This window comes from Perca fluviatilis, chromosome 2 (genome assembly GCF_010015445.1).
Source record: "Perca fluviatilis chromosome 2, GENO_Pfluv_1.0, whole genome shotgun sequence".
Taxonomy (NCBI): domain Eukaryota; kingdom Metazoa; phylum Chordata; class Actinopteri; order Perciformes; family Percidae; genus Perca; species Perca fluviatilis.
In genome coordinates, this window is record NC_053113.1 from 21,579,466 (window position 1) to 21,600,079 (window position 20,614).

Consider the following 20,614-nt stretch of genomic DNA (forward strand, 5'->3'; position numbering starts at 1 on the left):
TTAGCTCGCCGAAACTATTGCCGAAGTTGCTGGCTGGCTACGCAACATTAGCTAATCCCGCTAGCATACGTACAGGCTAACTATAGCCAGTTAGCTTTGTGTGTAATGTTACCAAAAAAACACATATTTCGTAGGTGCGAAGCTTAATATTTCATTCAATAAAAGTATGGCACAAAAGGAGCACTAACGCCACGTCTTGTGTTGACAACGTGGACGTAGCTCCGAATGCAGTTGTAATACCGATATTTAACTAGCAGTCGAAGCTAACACTGTTGCGCTAACGTTAGCAAACGTCGGCGTAGCGTTAGCTAGCTGTTAAAACTTATGACAAGACGAATAGCATCCCCGTCCAAGCTGCCTTTCACTTCCCCCCAATATTATTATACACATACTAAAGACAAATTGACTCGGTCGAGACCAAAAGCCATATTTTGCCAGACCAGCGGCAGAAACCGTGACCGGGACAGTGAACCGAGACGGGGCTTTCGCCTGTCGTCTCCCCAACGTGACGTCATGCAATGCATTGTGGGGGGAAGGAGAAACCACTGTAAAAAAAGTACTACTTTTTCGTATTTTATTCCGTTTTGTGATATCCATTGTATTTGATGTTGTTGGGTAACAGTTTAAATGTTTATTACCAACAAGCAAATTGCAAAAAAATCGTTAGAAAATAAACCTTGCAACATGGGCTTTAATGATTTTACCTAAAAAAAAAAAAAAAAAAAAAAACTAATCATGTAAAACTTTAAAACCTTCTAATTTCCTGATAACATCCAGGCCCTGGTAGCTAAGTCCCTCATATATTGAACACTGCTATACAAAAAAATTGCAGAGCTGTTGTAGTGGGTTGGATAAGATTGTGCGGGTGTACAGTGTATACTGTAAACATAGCACAAAAAAAGAAGACACAGCATTATTCAGTAAAAATGTTTACTGGCACATTATAGTTGCAAATGTTATAAGCTACCATATTGTAGCAGGTATCACCCGTTACATTGTAAAGTCTTGCAAAGGGGGGGCTGAAACTGTCTACCAGGACATGTCCTCCCCTTAAAGATTGCTTTTTTTTTTTTCATTGCCCTCTGAGCCTCAACTAACAGCAAAAAGCAGACAAACTCTTGTTACACCAGCATCAGGTGTGACATTCGTGACTGTTAATCACATTCAAATATACAGAGAAGCAAGGTAATCATAGTAAAGCTGCAAATCAAATACTACAAAGCTGCAGGCCTCCCCCTCTACGAATGCTGCATTCACCATCAAGCTCTTTTTTTGGTATTTACACAATAGTGAGGAGGCACTTATTGTGCCTGTGTATGCCTACAGGAGAGGTCAGGGGTATCAACTTGCATGTTCAGCTGTGAAGCATTGCTTAAAGCGTGGCCAGCAGCGAGGTTCAGAGTATGGCTTCACAACCAATATTAAAAAAGTTCAGCAGCACCCCCATATGGCCATGATAGCAATGAAGGCAAATCCACAGTAGAGTCCATCAGTGCAGTGGTTCTGATATCCAATCCTGCCGTTTCCAAAGCAGGACACTAGGCTAGAGTATGATGGCTGTGCCTGAGCCAGTGAGAAGATGTGCTGGAGTTGTGAACTGTAAATCAAAGCCATTTGATCACATTATCATCTGCAGGAACTGGGGCCACCTGGTGCCCAAAGATTAGTCAAAAACCTGCTGCTTCTCTGTGTCCTCATCACCACTTTCACTCAAACATCACGCTCTGTCACTCACACAAACTTAATAAAAACAAATTAATGTGACATGAGGGTTATCCCAGAGAATGCCGATAGTTTTTTAAACATTGCTGTAAAATAAGTTCTCTGCGGAGAATGCTAGAAAACTACCAATTTCATTATTCACACCCCTGCAGTCAACTTTAAAGCACTGTCTGTAAAATATATATTTAGAGTACAGCTTTAAAATGTGTTCTGCATTGGGATTATTTTCTCTCTAGTTTAAAAAAAGAATGATCAAACTGATGTGAATTTCCCTTGATATTACTTTCCTTTTAAATGCTCAATTAGTTCAGCCTAAGGAATGTGATAATGCAAACCAAAAATTAACTGCCCATTTAAAATCAAATTACTGATAGTTACCATCTTAGCTAAATAAGCATTCCTCCCATGGAAACCCGTGAAATGAAGAACGTAATAAAAATGAAAGCGGTTTAGAAACTTTTAATATATATTTTTTTATATAATGTATACTTAAACAAGACAATGTGTCTTCCAGAATTTGAGAAATAGATCGACAAAAAAAAAAGGAAAAAAATAAACAAAACAATGAGAAACAAAAAGATCTTGATGTTTCTTTAGTGAAGCTCAAAGAGCAACCAACATCTCTTCCAGCAATATGGAATATAAAATGCTTGCATCAATATTAGCACTCGTGTGTGTTCTCGTGTGCCATCATGACTCAATGTATGCAGATTTTCAACTTAACAATAAAGCTGATGTTTTGATTAGTTCACTCTGTCTGCAGGCTGAAGGTTGGTGGACCAGCTCATTCAGCGTTTATTTGGATTGTAAACCTGCAGACTGTTGCTCCAGACATACAACTACGCAGATTTAAGTGCTGAAACAAATCATTAAAAGGTCCCATGGCATGAAAATGTCACTTTATGAGTTTTTTTTAACATTAATATGCATTGCCCTAGCCTGCCTATGGTCCCCCAGTGACTAGAAATGGTGATAGGTGTAAACCGAGCCCTGGGTATCCTGCTCTGCCTTTGAGAAAATGAAAGCTCAGATGGGCCGATCTGGAACCTTGCTCCTTATGAGGTCATAAGGAGGAAGGTTGCCTCCCCCGCCCAGAGAATTTGGCCCACCCATGAGAGAGAGACATCATGGTTTTCAAACGAGCAAAGTGGCAGTTGGTCAAGGCCACACCGGAAAGAGACTTCAGATACAGTATTAGGGGAACACTAAGGCCTATATAAAAGCATCCAAAGAGTACCATGTCATGGGACCTTTAAAGAAAACAAAAAAAAAGGTTCTAAACATCAATGTGGAATCATTTGAAGTGTTAAACGTCCACCAAGTCAGTCAATTTTTGGCCTCTTCATAAAGACGGAACAACGATTGAAATTGGAAAAAAAAAAATGTTTAAATAGGGGAATATTAAAAAAATATCTTTAAAAACGTACATAGATATTACAAATAGAAAATAAACAAAAGATTTGTGCCTAACTCTCCAGCTAGGGAGAGAGAATTACTGGATCGAGGACAGCGGATGGCTGTGTGTGTCTACATTGGTCTCTCTAGACAGGTTGGGGAACAACTGTGCTGAAGCGTCTAGTCTCTATTCTCCTCTTTCCTTCTATTCTTACTCTCTTAAACACATAGTGACTGGCCTTAATGAAAACTCGCTGTTGCACCTTCAACCAGCAGCTAGATGTAGCTTACCATTTCGGTAAGTCAGTTTGGACACAGTGACATGGACTGACTGCTGCATCACTTCGAGTTCAATTAATGCAGCTTTTAAAGCAAAAGGTTAGCCATGCAAGAGATCCTAGTTTCTATTCCTGACGGAGTCAATTTAGCATCAAGCCGGTCACATCAATCATAAATTACATGCTTGTTCCCTTTATATATATAAAAAAAAAAAGGCCATTGAGTGTCTTGTGTAGTGTCCTCTCTTGTCGATATTCCAGCAATTGTTCAGAGTTTCAAAACATGAAAAAAGACACAAATGGATGGCTGAGAATCAAAATGGTTGTTCATCCAACCTCCTGCACTCATATGCACGCACACATTCACACATTCACACGTCCATTCGCTTATACACACACATGCAGTGCAAACACAGAAATGGCCGCCCTCCTCCCCTCCCCCTCTTCCCCCCTACTGTAGGAACAGTCCCACACTTGATTTGTAACAGCAAGTTCCAGAAAGAGCACTTGTTTAAAAAAAATAAATCACAAAAAATGCAGAAATATGGCTTTACATTTAAAACCGTAACAATCGATGAAATAAAAAAATTGTCTTTTACCCCAAATCTTTTCCATTTTCCTAATTTTGATTATGTTTTTTAAATTTTTTATTCTATCAAGTACATTTGTATGTGTGTGTGTGTGTGTGTGTGTATGTATATATATATATATATATGCAGTCTATGCATGGGTTGGTATTTTGTGTGTGTAGCATGGGTACAGCTGGTAAAGAGGTGGTACTTGCTGGCATAACCTGGTTTTCAAAGTGTCAAGGCTTTGATGTGGTACCCCAGTGTAGTGCAGCAGAGGTCCTGCAGGGAAGCCTAAAGCCAACCCTGAGAGGACGCACAGACGCAAAGCTGCCAGTCTATCCACATAAACCTGCTGAGGTCAGTCAGTCACGGCCTGTGTGTTCATTTCATACTTGATGATCCCTGTCTTGTCTGAATAGCCAGGATGTGGGTGTGTGTGTGTACGTGTCTGCGTGTGTACGTGCGTTAAAGACCGAATGAAAATGTGTCTTGTGCCAGTTTGTGTTTGTGTCGTTCCCCAGCAGTGCAAGTGTGTATGTGGGATTGTGATCGTGTGTTAGCCTGCCTGCTTGTTCAAGAGTCTGAGTGATCATTCCCGTATGCTGGCAGAGTAGGAGAACTGAGGGAAGTGCGTGCGCTGATCTGAATCCTCGACATCTAAACTGTCATCTAGAGTATACATAAAAGGGAGAGAGGAAAAAAAATACATCCACCAGTTCAAAACAAGACATAAATGCGTACAAAAACATGTATAAATCCAAATGACAGATGTCGATATACTTACACTTGTCAGGGGGAGTTATTGTTATGGTTTGTGCTGTGAACTCATCATCGAAGTAACGCGTGTCCGTCTCTGATGTTACTTGGGGCTTGAAGGGTGGAATAAGCTGAGGAGACAAAAGATATCAGTCATTTTACATTCTGAACATCACATTTTAAATGTCATGTCCCCTCCTATGGAGAGAATATTTATTCATAATTCAAATTGAAAGTCCAAAGAGAAAACGAAGCAAGATCAAATTAAAAATAGTATTAGTTTACTACGCTACTAGGAAAAATCATGCCATAATTAAATGTGAAATGTAAAAGCTTAAATGTAAATACTTAAATTAAAATCTTAAATATAAAAAAGAAATTTTATTTGAGCCTTTCCCCTTTTATAATTTTCAATTTGACATTTTATCTTTAGAATTTTATGTTTTACACTTGACATTGACATTTTAAGATTCACCTTTTAGATTTCAATTTAACATTAAGCTTTTCATTTAGAAGTGACAGTGTCAATTTAAATGAGGAGGCGTGGCCCGACGGCTGGTGGGAGGGTCTGAAACCACTTCCAGCTGACAGCGGTTGCTGTGAGTAGGGATGCACAATGAGATCGGCACGACATCAGTATCGGCCGATAAAAGCTTAAAATGATCATCATCGGCAGATATCTGACGATGAGCCTTGCCGATAGAGTGGCTTGTTTACTATGCGTACATGACGACCATGAACGTAGCATGAGCGCCAGCAACTTAAACTTCCAACATGTCGGCTGTGTGGCGGCATTTCGAGATATGTAAAACAGATAACAAACTTGCTATTTGCAGCACTTGTAAAGCACAATGATGCAAGGAAGCGTAAAACAACTCTCGTTCCACACTACAAATATGATTACGCATCTCAAGAGCAGTCATCCTGAGCAGCACTGAGACTTTGAAAAGTAAGAAGAAAAAACACTGGCAAAAACCCATCAGCAGCCTCTACTTCAGTCCTTTGACAAAGCTACAAAATACAGCAGCGACCACCCAAAGGTAAAAGGGCTTAACGACAAAATCGTTGAATGTATTGCTCTTGATAACCAGCCGTTTAGCGTGGTGGAGTCGCGGTATGCTATGCATAGCCAGCGCTACTTTTCTGATGTGCCCTTATCTCAACTCCAGAGTGTTGTCACCAGTCGCATTGAAAAGCTCCTCGCGGCGCTAGTCACGTTAGCTTTACCACGGACATTTGGACATCAAGCTTGAGTCCTGTTAGCATGTTGAGCCTCACTGCCCAGTGGATAGACGAAGACTTCACCCTGAAAAAAGCTGTCCGACCTACACTCACAGGAATGCTCCGGTTCTCACACAGCAGCTGGAATTGCATCTGCATTTGATAATACGCTTGTGAAATGGAAAATAGAAAGAACGAGTGCATGTCGTGCTACGTGTTGACAGTGAACGGCTTAGCGTTGCCTCTGATGTAAGGCATTTGGCAGACCTGTTCAAGTAGGAGATGATGTAAATTTTTTATTTGAAAATGTATTTTTATTTATTTTACTCCTAAGGACTGAAGTTTGAAGTCTGAACTTAAAAATAAAATGTGGCACTGGCATATAATTTATTCTCCAAGTGAAATTATTTAACTATTTTTCAGGGGTGAATGTCTGTCTACATTTGTAAAATTATACATTTATGGTAGAATCAAATGTTTGTCTTGTGTATTACTTGGATTTCTCTTCAGTAGAATTAAAGTGTACCTATATAGTATATCAGGGGAAAAATGTGTATATACACATCAGTATCGACATTGGCCAAAATTAGTTTGAAAATATCGGCTTATCGAATATCGGCCAAAATCCAATATCGTGCATCCCTAGCTGCGAGTATTGCTAGCCGCCGGTAAGCAAGCGATCCCGGCCACCGCCAGTTGGCTGTCACCTAACTCCGGATTTCCACTGGATGCATAATGTCTGCGGACCGGCTCCGCTGCGTGTCTGCTGCGTGCTCCGCCATCTGTCAATACCCACTAGGTCCGGATTTGTTGCGGCAAGGCTGCGGCCATGACTGACAGCTGTAGTTACGAGGACCGCGAATTCACGTAGAATAGAACCGGAGTCGGAACGCAGCCGTTATGCAGCCAGTGGAAATACACACATTGACTTTAATGGAAACCTAATGAGTCCACCGCCGTTTCGGAGCCGTTCTGTATCTAGTGGAAATCCGGGGTAAGACTGGAGCTTCCAAGTCTGACAACATATCGGAGAAAATGTGCAATTGGCCATCAATTTTTGTAAAACTGCCCATATTCAAACTGTACACAGTTAATTTCTCGCATAAAACAGTCTCAGAAATGAATTTAGTGGTAAATAGCAGACGAAAAAAGCAATCAATTCTAGAATCTTGCGGGTCAGCTGCAGCTCAGGGAGATTCGGCATGTCCCCTTTCTTTCGTCTAACCGTCACACATCCAGGTAGCGATGTGAGCGGGGAAGGGAGGGAGCCCGGTTCAGCCTGCTGGAGAAGCCGGTCTCCTTCCCTTGCCCGGGGCCGGGGCACATCGCTACGGGCTGTAGCGGTGATGATGCCGAATCTCTAGATGAGCCGCAGGTGAGCCTCGCATGATTGAACCGCGCTTATAGTTAGATAAAGTTATGGGGAAATGAGTGGTGAAATAGCAGACGAAAATTGTAAAAGGTTTCCAGTTGTTGCCTGCTGCTACTACGGCAAACTCCCGATCAAGATTCTAGAATTGATTGCTTTTTTCGTCTGCTATTTCACCACTAAATTAATTTCTGAGACCTGTCACTTCCAAATGAAAAGCTTAATGTTAAATTGAAATCTAAAAGGTGAATCTTAAAATGTCAATGTCAAATGTAAAACAGAAAATTCAAAAGATAAAATGTCAAAATGAAAATTACAAAAGGGGAAAGGCTATTTGACATTTTAATTTAAGTATTTCCATTCAAGCTTTTAGATTTCACATTTAATTATGGCATGATTTTTCCTAGTAGCATAGTAAAATACTATTTTTAATTAAAATAATACCATTTTTAATTAAAATAATACCATTTTTAATTAAAAAGTACTATTTTTAATTTGATCTTGCTTCGTTTTCTCTTTGGACTTTTTTTTGAAATTTGAATTATGAATAAATATCCCTCCATACCCCCCCACCCCAAGAACCTCACCTTTTTTTCAAGAACATCCTGCCAGTTGATAGATGTAAAGAACTTGTGGCTCATCACTTCTTTGGCATCGTCTGGACCGCCACCAAGCCTGTAAACAAAACAGAAACACCATCACCACCCACTCACCAGCTACCTTTTCTTTGTACAGATAATTGTGAAAACACTGCCATACATACACAAGTACAACAAGCACTTATGTTGTGTTGTTCCCTTTTGACTTGTATTTACCAATTTGAAACAAGACAGACACATGTAGTCCTCATTTCCTTACTACTTACAGGTGCACGTCTTAGTAAGACAGGCAGTGCTCAATGTGCTAATATTAGCCGTTCTTCGACTGTTCCCAGAAACACTGGGGCTCGACCAAAACAACAATCAATTATGTCCTTGTTTATGGCCATTACCCCGTGACAAAACTAATCAAGAAGGAACAAAGGCTTAATAATGTGGTTACTTATTTTATAGCTGAATATGTGGTGCCCCCAAGCACAATGGAAGATTCAGAAAACTAATCAAGTGCTACGGACGTGTTTTTCTTGAGCTGTACTGCTGCATCTTCAGGAGCCAGTTATTCAGCTGAACTGCCATGTTTTCACTGTGAAACCGTACATAAAGTAAGCATTTTTCATCCTAAATTGTGTTGTTTAATATTGAAAACATTGTACCACTCACAATTTTAGAGTTTTTGGATGTTGCTGAGCATGCAATAAAAAAAATATTTCAGAGAACATTTCAAAGCAAGCTTATAAATAAAACTAGAAGGGCACTCGTGGAGAGTGCAGACCTCCACCAAAGCATGCCCTATCTGACAATGTTAATGCGGTGTGACACCACATGAATTTTGGCACAAAACGCCCCATCTCGCAATATTAACAAAAGTGTAAAAGGGTAACAAAATCAGTTATTATTTAAAGGTCCAATATGTAATATTTGTACTCCAAATCCAAAAATGACACCAATGCCTCATCTGATATTAAGGAAACATGTTAAACTGAAATACTATCTTTTCTGACAACAATGCTAATGTAAGTATTTTTTCTTTTTGAAATTTACATTCTGTGACGGAATTTATGTTTACGTTTTGGTCTGTGGTTGTTATCAACGGCCCAGTTTGACAGCCAGGCCGGGTTGCCAGATATACCTGTAAAAACGTAAACCCAGCGCGCTACAGATGTAACGTTGTTACAGCCATGAAAGCAGCTAACAAACGAACAGGATCAACGGAGATAGATTCTACCCGACCTAAAAAAAAAAAAAAGTAAACGGCATGTTTCTAACAGTTGCGTGACCAGAGACGTAACAACCCGCTGGTAAATATTGGAGATGTATTTGAAAGATGGAGACAGCTTAGATCCCAAAAGGACGCAGAATTGGCTTATTTCCTCCTGAACAGGTAAGCATTAGCTTCAGGCTAATTTATCACAGCCACTAGGGACGGGCATTTTATGTAATTTCAACATTTGTGTACTCGCATTGAATTATATGGCTAGAGTACCCGAGCCTGGATGCCAGCCGAACTTAGCCCCGCCCACAAAATTCGAGGTCGGGAAGTTCGGTCTGGAGTCGCTCCGTTGAGAAGTAATTATTGCCCGAACAGGATCTGTTCGGACCAATCAGATTGTCGGACAGATGATCAACAGTAACAGAATCAACCACGTCACCAAAGAACGCTTGGGTTGGATTTGTTGAGATGTGTAGATTCCACCATCGCGTCTGTTACAGAAGATATCGACAGCGCATTCATTTTAAAATCCTCAGCGGAGGAGCCTCAACAACTGCCCGAAAGCACAGTAGCGTTATATGGTGGAGCGAGATAGAGAGAGACTGAAGAGAGAGAGAGCGTCATATGGTGGAGAGACATAGAGAGAGACTGAAGAGAGGGACCGCCGGCGCTAGAACAAAGCCGTGAATCTGAGAAATAAAACGTGTTTTCGCCGATTCATCTCTAGAAATGCGACTGTAGCGAGCATGTCACTATCATTAATGTTATCCAAATTTATATTTACACGCAACAAATGATATATCCAGCTTCAAAAAGGTCTAAAAGTCGGAAGTTAGAACGAATGCATTGTGCAAGGAGTGGTTGCTATGGAGACGATATACAGTGTTGAGTTCTGTTGACGGTTGAGTTGAGTTCTGTTGCTCCGATTGGTCTATCCAATGAATGCAGAGGCATTTTTTTTCCTGGTTCGGTTGGAACACGCCCCATAATCACAGCCCAATGGAGCGGTTTCAGACTCACATTCTGACTAGAATCTGAGTATGACCACGTCAGGCTACCCGAGTTGGTTACTCGCAAAAACAATTGAGACACAGCCAGTAAAGTGATCCCGACTGGTCCTGGCTAACGCCGCCATGCTAACCCTGTTAACTGCTAACGTTACCGGGAGGACCAGGCAAGCAGTCCATGGCTGTTTACAACGTGTAGTTCAGCAGCTGGAGCCGACAACGGTGAGTTATTTTAAGCCACGAGAGGGCTTAAAATAGGAAGACGAGGAAGTGTGCCTGACTGGCGTGTGGAGAGGACGGTGAGGTTGTTGTGTTTTTAGCGGTTCATACTGTAATTTTAAGCCGAAAAAGTGTGTGTCAGTTGGTTACAGAGCTCCGCGTCGTGTATATATCTATGGCTCCGCGTGAGCATGGGCTTTTATGACTGTCGATATAGCCAGCACAACGTTAGCTACTCTGTTGTGCTGTGGAGTAATGTCTGGCTATGTGAGAAAAGCGTCTAGCAACATTGTTGTGAATGCTGCGGTCTCAGCCTGGCAACCCCCGTGAACTTCGAGTCTGGGCAGGAGGGGGCAGGGGAAACGACTGTCCAGTATTTTGAATTGGTAGTGCAGTAACTATTTTAACCGCTAGCTGCCAGTATTACATATTGCACCTTTAATATCAGCTTGAATGATCAGTATATCTGACATTAGTTTATTACAGATATAGCCGCATTTGCAGTACAGAAAAGTATCACAATTTTTGTTTTTTAACTCTTAAAGGGGTGATAAAATGATTATATAGGGTATTTTACACTGTTCCTTAAGGTCACCTAATAGGGTATGTAACATTGGTTGGGCTGAAAATTGCCCAAATGCTATTTTATTAGGCCCTTAACTACCCTGTGAATATGACGCAATATGTAATGGAATAGCAGAGATCTGCGTGACCTAGCTAGATTCAGAAGACCTGAATCTCTGATCTCAGGTCAGTTGTGTAGCCTATGTAAATGTTGGGGCGTGACCGTTCTCTTAATACACCCATGGGCTGACAAAGGTTCCGGTTTTTGGGAGGTTGACGTCAACTTCCAGCTTTGTTGAGATTCGCCCGTTTTCAGCAGCAGTTTCAAAATATGAGATTTTCATAGTAAAGGGGTGTCAATGGGATTTTGAGCTTCTATGTATGTCCTATTTACCCACCGAACTGTCGTTATTCAACTATAACAGAGTAAAATCGGTTTTGCATTCTATCACCCCTTTAAAGATGCAGTAGGTAAGATTCATAAAACTAACTTTCTGTCATATTTGCTGAAACTGACCCTATGTTCCAGTAGAACTATATGAAGCAGGTAATTTACAGCCTGTAGTGCTCCCTGTTCAGATGTACCAATCAGGGCCGGGTGTCTAACTGCGTGTCAATCACTGCTCAGGCACACGCATTCATTCTCCCTTGTGGGAGGAGGGGCTTAGGAGACCGTTTTGGGCTTTAGCAGAAAGGGGGGGCGGAGGGACTGAGAAGTTATCGATGTTCAAATTCTTTGTCTAAGTCCTGGATCTTCACAATCATACCTAAAGCACCTTTAAATATAAATATTGACTTTGAAACACTGCTTGATACAGTGAGATGCTTTTTCATGTCTTTTATATGGCTGCGGTGAAACAGTGTACTGAATGTTTACAAAAAAACTGAACTATGAAATATGTTGAATTTCAAGCTTTTATCAAACACTTGTTTTCATTTTGGTTAAATGTCTCAAAATCTTTGGCCAATTTTCAACTACTGATAGAATTAGCGATACTTGCCATAAACAAGAGACACCATTGTTGCATTATCGTGTTAATTTTTCTAAACCACTTATCAGCACAAATTACTACGAATTATTCTTCACGTATTTACTAAATTAGTGCTTGATTATCAAGGTGTATGGTGGAAAAACATACATGAGCTGCAGATCACAAACCTTTGTTTGGGATCCTTTTTGAGCAGGCCGGCCAGCAGGGCCTTGGCTTCCGGAGCCAGGTTCTTGGGGAAGCGGATCTCCTCCATGAGGATAAGCTCAAAGAGACGCTCATGGTCCTGGTTGTAGAAGGGCAACCGACCACACATCATCTCATACATGACCACGCCCAGTCCCCACCAGTCCACCGCTCGTCCGTAGTCATTGTCTTCTAGCACCTGACAGGGTAGTGATGAACAGAGTTTGGAGAGAAAGGAAAACAATAGGAATATCAGCGCAGGAGGGATTGTTGCCCTTGTTTTCCCAATTGCAGATACATTTCTGCTATCAGACATTGCATTTTTAAAGAAAACTTTAGAGAGCCAACATTCCCATCCCAGGAACCTGTTGATTGTCCGTGTTCTATAGGTCAAAGTGGTAGCGAATGGTAGGCAAACAATTTTGACAACCAGCATTTGACAACCAGCTCTGCCAGCTGAACTACTGACTGCCCTTACTAGTTTCACATAATGTCCCCCAGTGAAATTAACAAAGTTGCTCCAAAATGTTTAGAGATGAATCTACCAACTTACCAAAACTAGTTTCCATCATGTGCTCATCCCGCCCGGTGGCATAAGCACTTATTTACATAATCTATGTCACAAAACATATCGATGTCAGAGTCTGAAGCCAATGTGTTTGTGAGTTACCTCTGGTGCCAGGTACTCCGGTGTTCCACAGAAGGTTTTCATAGTGGCACCGTCTGTGATCCCCTCTTTACACAACCCAAAATCTGTTATCTTTATGTGGCCGTCCTTATCTAACATGAGGTTCTCCAGCTGTGCAGGGAAAGATTCAAATTAGTTGACATCTATTTTAGAGCTAGATTGTATGACAATCTAAGGTAATAGCATATTCAAGAACACCCCTCCATCTTATTTACAATAAATGAATACTATACTGTCAGAGCAAGCAGACGCCTTACCTTTAAATCTCTGTAAACTACATTGCGTGAGTGTAGGTACTCCAGTGCTGACACTATTTCTGCACCATAGAATCTAGCTCTGTCTTCTGTGAACACTCTGTCCCGGGATAAGTGAAAGAAGAGCTGAAAAGGAGTAAAAAAAGTTTACACAGGAATAAAAGAGAACAATTCTTCATGCTCCTTAAATTGACTATATGTAACTTTTAAATGTTTCTGAAACTGTGTAATTTTCCATCTGATGATCATAAATGACCTGTAACAGCAAACGAGATTTAACAGTGAAAGAGAACGCTATTTTATATAGTTTTTATTAGTGTCTTTGTCCGGGTCCGATTTTTCCCGCAAAGTCACAAATATGATTTATGGCAGGTAGATGGGGCTACAGAGCACACATTCTGAACGGTCACAGCTTTCGATGTACCACAAAGCCTTTTATTGTATCCAGCCAGCTGAAAGGTAGCAGGAGATTTCTTCATATAGGCCTGATTGTATTTTAATTTCATTTTAGAAGTTATCTGCTGTAGTTATGGCTGATCCTGGGGCGGGGCCATCATAGAAAAGAAGGAAATCAAGCGAAGAACAACTAAAAGCTAAAAGTGAAAGGGCGAAACGCGAGTCGATCTTGGTCAGGCTTTCAAAAGATGGAGACAATTACCGGATTGTAAATGGTTAAAAAACATCCCAGAATTAGCCCTCAGGTATGTAATACCATGTCTATTTCATTCATAAAATAACTTTACAATGCGCAATGTGGTTGTATGTCAGTAGCCTAGACTAAATTACGTCCACCTTCCATTTAGCGCGGATGTTTCATTCCTTTTAGTCCGCGTTTGTGTTGACCTAATTTTTTTTTTTTCCCTTGTCCCCCTGTACCTGTGTAGAGCGTCCTTGGGTTTCATGAAATGCGTTATATAAGTTATTATTAGGTATCCAAAGGATTAACACAAAGATATGCAGATCAATTCAGATCACTTATGGATCAGTTCAACATCAGCAGATGGATTTAATAGTAATTTAGCTTTTCAAATCATGAGTCCACAGTCTTGGTCCGGTTGTTTGATCGATTGACATCTTTCACACCCAAATGAACTGCACTAACTGGAAAAATGCATTAGGGTCCATTTTTTATCGGAACCAAACAGGTTACGAGTGAGAGGACCCTTAAACTGCAGCATCACAATGTGCTGGGTATCTTAGTTACACTCCGACTACAATACTTAATCTTCAAAAAGGTCATACATGGGTATATTAACACATCAGACACAACTGTATGCCATATGAAGTAAGAGAAAAACTTACTTCTCCTCCATTTGCATACTCCATTACAAAGCATAGCCGGTCATGCGTTTGAAATGCATATTTTAGTGTCTGTAGAGAAGGAAAACAAATATTAGGGTCTGTAATTTACTGATGAAATGGTCCCTTAATTTTGGAAGACACAAACTGAGGAAACTATACGGGCACTGGTAACTCACCGTTAGAAAGGGATGCCGCGTATTTTGGAGAACTCTGCTTTCTGTAACTGTGTGTGCCACTTCATCCTAGAGGAATACACACATATACACATTCGGTACATGCAATGATAGCAAGATCACATACAAATAGATAGCAATGTTGTTCAAAAAACAATTTATAGTCAAGTTTCTACTGTGATGTAAGTAGCACTAACTTTAGCAATGATGACTTCCTTGCGGAGGATTTTCATGGCGTAGTACATCCCTGTGGCCTTCTCCTTCACCAGGATCACTTTACCAAATGTCCCCTTTCCCAGCAGCTTCAGATAGTCAAAGTCACTCATGGTCTGTAGGAAAAATGGTCATGCCGTGACAAAGGTGCATCCGTGAGTTTTTGATGAGATATAAAAATGTCACACACGTCTCTTGCGTGTGTGAGACCTGACATGCTGCAATAGTTATAAATATTTCTCCTCAAATTACAGAACTAAACCTTTAAATTAACACTTGTGAAACAGCAGCAAGAAAGTGGAATATGTTCTACACTGGACAAAAAGAAAGAAATTTGCAGGCCTCTAGTGACAGGTATGTAGAAAAGGTAGACACTGATCACTATTTGAATAATATCACATACAATGTAAAGCAGGGAAATTATATAAATAAGTACAAGAAAAATGTCGCCAAAATAATCAAACTACTATGAAGAACCACAAACTTTTACTTGATCAGTAAATGTAAAAAGTATGAAGAAATGCAGTACATATAGCCGTTAAGGTGGATTTATGGTTGTACATAGGCTCTATGCCATAGCATACGTAAGTGGCCTACACCGTTGTGAGGGTGTGTTTGCATCGTTTTAGCATATCTCTTTAAGAGAATAGCAGAGCCGGTATGTGTGTATGCGTGGGGAGTGTGTGTGTGTTAGAAATAGGGAGACAGTGGCAGGATTAGCGTCGGAGAGAGTACCGACTCCGGCGGTGATGACGGAGAAACTAAGTGTCTGACCACAGTGGGAAAGCTGTAGCATGAACAGTTAATCCTCTCCTTGATTTCATGTTGTTTACAGAGAAGGAGAACCCGGAAATGAGTAGAGGGAAATGCGACGCTACCAAGCCCAGCCAAGCAGACCAATCACTATTGCTGCAGTCTGCGTCGCCGAGACGTGTGGTTACATTTCTGGGGAGGTGCATGTCAGGCTACGGCATAGGGTCCATATCTGTGCGTACCTACGTAAGTACCTACGGCGTAGATTCAACGTAGAACCATAAATCAAGCTTTACACATACTGCATATCTACATACTTCTTACGCTGCATGACGAAGTCAGCAGTAAATAGACAAACTACGTCGCTAAAACCAGAGCCATTAAAAATCACTTGAAGTGAATCGGCACTAGACAAAATATACACACAAATGTTGCCCTCCACTCATTTAAAAGGTTGCTTCACCAAAAAAGCTTTGAGAAAGAGGCTTAAAGTTTAAACAACTTGCTCAATAAAGATGAGCTTAGCTGAACAAACACAGCAAACACTCAGCTGCCAGGCACTGCTTGTGCAAATACTGACCACTTTTGTGCGGGATTTGGACACAGCAATCTCCATCTCCTCTGTGCCACTGCTGTCACTTGGTGAGCCAAATTTAATCTCCATGGGCTCCTCATCCTGCTGCTGACTCTTCAGGCTATTTGCCACTGCCTGGATCGATCGCATCCATTCCTCCCTGACCCAGAAGAAAACAAACATTACCTTTATTAAATCTAGCCAAAGCCATGTCTACATTACTCTGAATCTATTCTATAAACATTCAAATTTGCAGAAGTTTTGCCTCAAGGCACAAATTGTAGTTAACATGTTATTTGTAAACTCTTTCTATTCAGACAGATGGTTTGGATGCTGTGCCAAAAATATATCTTAAAGGAAATACAGTAGTCTAGCAAATTCAATTTAGAAGGTAGAGGATAATCTGGGGGGCTGCTGGGATTTGGTTCTTGGCAGTGCCCATGTAAACAAAAATCAATGATGATAGCTTAGGTTAGGGGTGCATAATCAGGTCTAATCTGGCACTGAATTCTATTTCAAGCATGATGGTCTTTCGTACTCTTGCAAACTAAAATTAATTTCATTGCCTGTAGTTAACAATCCAAACCTCTGTTTAATTTTGTAAAAATGTTGCTCCCTTTGTCTTTCTGTCCTTTCTATATGTGATGAGTTTCTCATGTAAAACACATTTTTCCCTCAAGACACTGCCAATACTTCGGTCATTTACATTTTAATCTACATTAGAGACAGAAGGCTAGGACTCTGAGACTATGTCCACACTAAACTGACTAATTTTGTTCCCCCTTTTCATTTATTTGGGCCTTCTATTGCACTAAGACAGTGTTTTACATGGCCACAATATCCTTTCCAGTTGACACATCTGAATTCAACACTTAGAGGTGTTATTGTTGACCTGTATCTATGTTTATGCTGTGTTGAATCACACAATACACGATTTGACTGAGGTTTCAGGGAAAGGCCCTCCAAAAGAACGCCTTGGTTAACATTTGCTTTTATAAGCTTTGATCAAAGGACTTTTTTTTTTGTACTTATTCAGTTGTCTGACAAAATAAAAATAAAAATGATATGTATTTATATATAATATATCTCAGTGAGAACAACTACATAGGGAGTTTGGCTATCCTGAAACACCATACTGTTATTGATGGCGAGCAAGAGGCAACAGAACAGAGCTTTACTGGGCTCATCAGTCTGTCTGTTCAGCTCCTAACCAGATTTGTTGTTTAGTTTGAGCAGGAAGAACAGATTTAGCATTTTTCATATTGTCCCGGTATTCAAGTTTAGACATACTTTTTTTCCGCATGTAAATTGAATGTTCAGATTTACTGGTCGCACACTACAGGTGGCACTCTCACATTGAATTTTTCTACCATAATGACAGTAAACACAACTAAAAATAAAACCCTTGAATGTGTCTTACCTCTCCTCATTGCTGTCTACATGGAAGGTGCGCTCAATAACAGAGGTCCATTGCAGGCAACGGATGACAAACGTATTGGGCCTTGGGCGCTCCGTTTTCATCAGCTGGCATTCTATAAGGCAGAGACGCGTCATCAACCAACACTGGAGAACTGAAGGCACTAACAACAAAACATAAAAACCCTTCTCGGATGTTATTCTGACTCTTGGAAATTTGCCAGCCAGAAGGGAAAACTGACCTGCGACAGAGAAGTTGTTGAGTGGTGGGAGGCTGTGGTCACTGGACACCTCAGGCTTCTCTTTGTAGCCAATGAAGGAGCCGTCGCTCTTTAAGATGAAGTACCGAGGCCTCCATGTTTTAATGTATTCACCTATAAAACAGACACATGAAGAATTCTGATCCAACTGACTTTAATGTTTGATTATGCTCATGTGTTTCGACTTTACATAACATGGCGCCTCCGTGTCATAATGTCATTACAATGGGAATCCATAAGTGACTGAACTACGCACACATCTGTTCTCCATAAATGAGGAAACTATAAACTTGACAGATACCTTACCTTACCTTACCTACGGAGAGGGGGGTATTTAATACTTAAAACATAGATGGACTATCACTTTTAGGTAGACTCAGATGATGGCCGGTGAACAAAAGGGGCCCCCTTACCTCTCTTATGGAGCCATCCTTCTCTCACAACACTGACTTCATTCATGCTGGGGCAGAGGACTGTCTGGGTTGGGAGGGGGCTGCAGAGAAGCTGGTGGAAATTGTGCAAACTGTTCCTATTGGTCAAGAGTCTGACAGTGGCTCAGATCAAAAACAACTATATCATGTAATACCTGGAGGAAAAGAACAGAAAGAAATGCTGTTAATGCAGAAGGAACAATGAGTTACAAACTGTCCATTAAACACAAAACCAATGCTAATTGTAGCCTGGTGTAGCTTTAACATTTAATTACAATTCACAAAGATCATCAACGTTCATTCATTCGAAATGGGCTATAAACTACCTGTATCAGAAAAAAATAAAACATCACACAGAAATAACAGAATGTCAAGTGGACACTTATGTCATAAAAACTATTTTCTATTTACAATTCATGTCCTCATTTTGAATAAAAACAGTCTTGGGTAATAGTTTTAACAAATAAAAATATATGTGAAACAGGGCCTAAAGGAAGTAACCCTTGAGCCAGGAATGCAAAGGAGAAGGCATAGATTTCCAAAAAAGTGTATTGCTCTTGATGCCTATCTGAGTGTTGTCACCACAGCACTGCGCTTGAATAAATTCCTCACCTTTCTCAGGCATTCTGTTGCCTTGAAACACAACTCCACCACAAAGAAAACTGCTGAAATCTGCACGTCTGCTCACCACCTCATATCGGATTATCTGACACTTATGACAGAGACATCCAAAATGGAACTAGCATAATGACTATCATGACCACAAGCTAGATTATTAAAACTCCAGGCACCTCCATAATCTCATGCAACTCTCCCTGACACACATTAGTGTTTTAGTTTCAACATATATTTAAATACGGTAGATATTGTTACTCTGGTGTGGCAAAGTACAAATAATGTATAGAACATTCCAATGATCTAATAATTAGCTAAATGGCTGCAAATCTCTGTATTGTCAAATGTAATAGCCTCCCACAGCTCTTGCTGAATGTTTGTGGAGAGGCCTTGGTAAACCAGGGTCAGCCCTGAATCAACAGCTTATGTCAGATAATAGGTTTACCAGAATTTCACAGTATTTCAGTGAAAGTGATGGGGTTGAATATTACAGTGCATACAGTCACCAGAACACAAAGACTGTTTGAACTGCTTTGTTTACAAAGATAAAAAAAAGAAAAAAAGATAAGGCTGCCTGCAACTTCAGACTCTATGGCCATCAGAGGTGCATCCACGGCTTTATACATAACTTTACACCTACTAGGCTTATTTGAATGGTTAGAGTAATACTGGCTGCTTTTTGAGATAACAGAATAACTTAACTAAATATGAAGCACAACTTCTCACTGTACCTCCTGTTTTTATGTTATTCCTTTTATCACTTGTTATTTACTGTGTGTTTAATTTTTAACAATTTTACTGTTGTAAAGCATTTTGTGACTTTGTTCTGTAAAAGGTGCTATATTAAATAAACGTATTATTATTACAACCTTGTACTTACACCACTTAAATATCCAATGGTCTTGGCATCTAACGTTACAATAATATCTAACGTTAGCCAAGCGTTAAGGTACTTGGTTTACAGGTAGCTAGCACCAGTTAGATTATTAGCTACAGTTAATCAATGTCTGAAAAACACTGCCTACCGTAAACATTAACGTAGCGTTAACACATCCTCATCCTTTCAGCGTAACGTTAGCTAGCTGAGGGAAAGTCAACAAACGTTAGTGTTACCTTCCAAAGACAGGCACATCGTTGGCTTTTCTATCGTAACGTTAGCTTAACAGTAAACACGTTGCTAAAACACTTCAACTAGCTATAGCTAGCTAATGGGCAGTTTGGCCAAGTGGCGCGACAGACAGCAGTTAGGACACTGACCATGACGACCAAACAAGGCAGCTAGCCAAAAGCTAACAGCTAGTTAGCATGTCAGTTAGCCATTTGCGCTACTTCTCACAACCCCGGCTTTCCTTACCTCGACTTCAGCGACAAAATATTCCCAGTTTATTGAAGAGGCTCGAAAGTACGCTGCACAAAGATCCCACCAGTTATCAATTGAAGCGTGTGTGTATTGAACTCTGTCAATGATCACACAGCTTACGGAGTGCTTGCCGAGCTTGTTTTCTTCTCTCACAACAACAACAGCGGCGGCGTGCTTGGTCTGTTGCTGCTGCAGTGGTTCACAGAAGCGTAGCTATGTGAGCCAGCGAGAAAATATAAGTCAACTGAGCTCCAACTTGATGGATAGTTATGTCGAATACGAGTACTAATAATATCCAAATCCAGGACAGATAAAACCGCTTCCTTAAGGGTTAAATGTGGTTAGTCGCCTGCTAGCGTGGAAGCCCTCCGTCCCAGCCAGACAGACAGTAAGTTACAGCAGCCCAGCAGACTCATACAAAAGGAAGTGACGTACGAGGCCAGAGAGGGTCCACTGCACCTGAACAGAAAGTACATCAAGTACTACTG

At 40.6% G+C, this 20,614-nt stretch overlaps 1 protein-coding gene across 3 annotated transcripts; it reads right to left on the reverse strand.

Annotated features, from left to right (window-relative positions):
• Positions 1-913: 913 nt before the first annotated feature.
• akt2 (v-akt murine thymoma viral oncogene homolog 2) lies at positions 914-20,534 on the reverse strand. 3 transcript variants are annotated; one of them, XM_039783219.1, is made up of 15 exons: positions 20,121-20,534; positions 18,134-18,306; positions 17,703-17,834; positions 17,465-17,576; positions 16,051-16,204; positions 14,702-14,833; positions 14,508-14,573; positions 14,332-14,400; positions 13,033-13,155; positions 12,758-12,886; positions 12,072-12,286; positions 7,901-7,988; positions 4,752-4,854; positions 4,533-4,636; positions 914-1,597 (listed from the first exon to the last, which is right to left on the reverse strand). In XM_039783219.1, exons 2-14 carry the CDS (start codon positions 18,177-18,179, stop codon positions 4,557-4,559), a joined length of 1,449 nt encoding a protein of 482 aa, XP_039639153.1. In that variant the 5' UTR covers positions 18,180-18,306; positions 20,121-20,534; the 3' UTR covers positions 914-1,597; positions 4,533-4,556. The 3 variants fall into 3 exon arrangements, with proteins under 3 accessions (XP_039639153.1, XP_039639172.1, XP_039639164.1); XM_039783238.1 differs by lacking the exons at positions 914-1,597; positions 20,121-20,534 and adding an exon at positions 19,880-19,903 and having other exon boundaries at positions 4,094-4,636; XM_039783230.1 differs by lacking the exons at positions 914-1,597; positions 20,121-20,534 and adding an exon at positions 19,792-19,813 and having other exon boundaries at positions 4,094-4,636.
• Between the last annotated feature and the right edge of the window lie 80 nt (positions 20,535-20,614).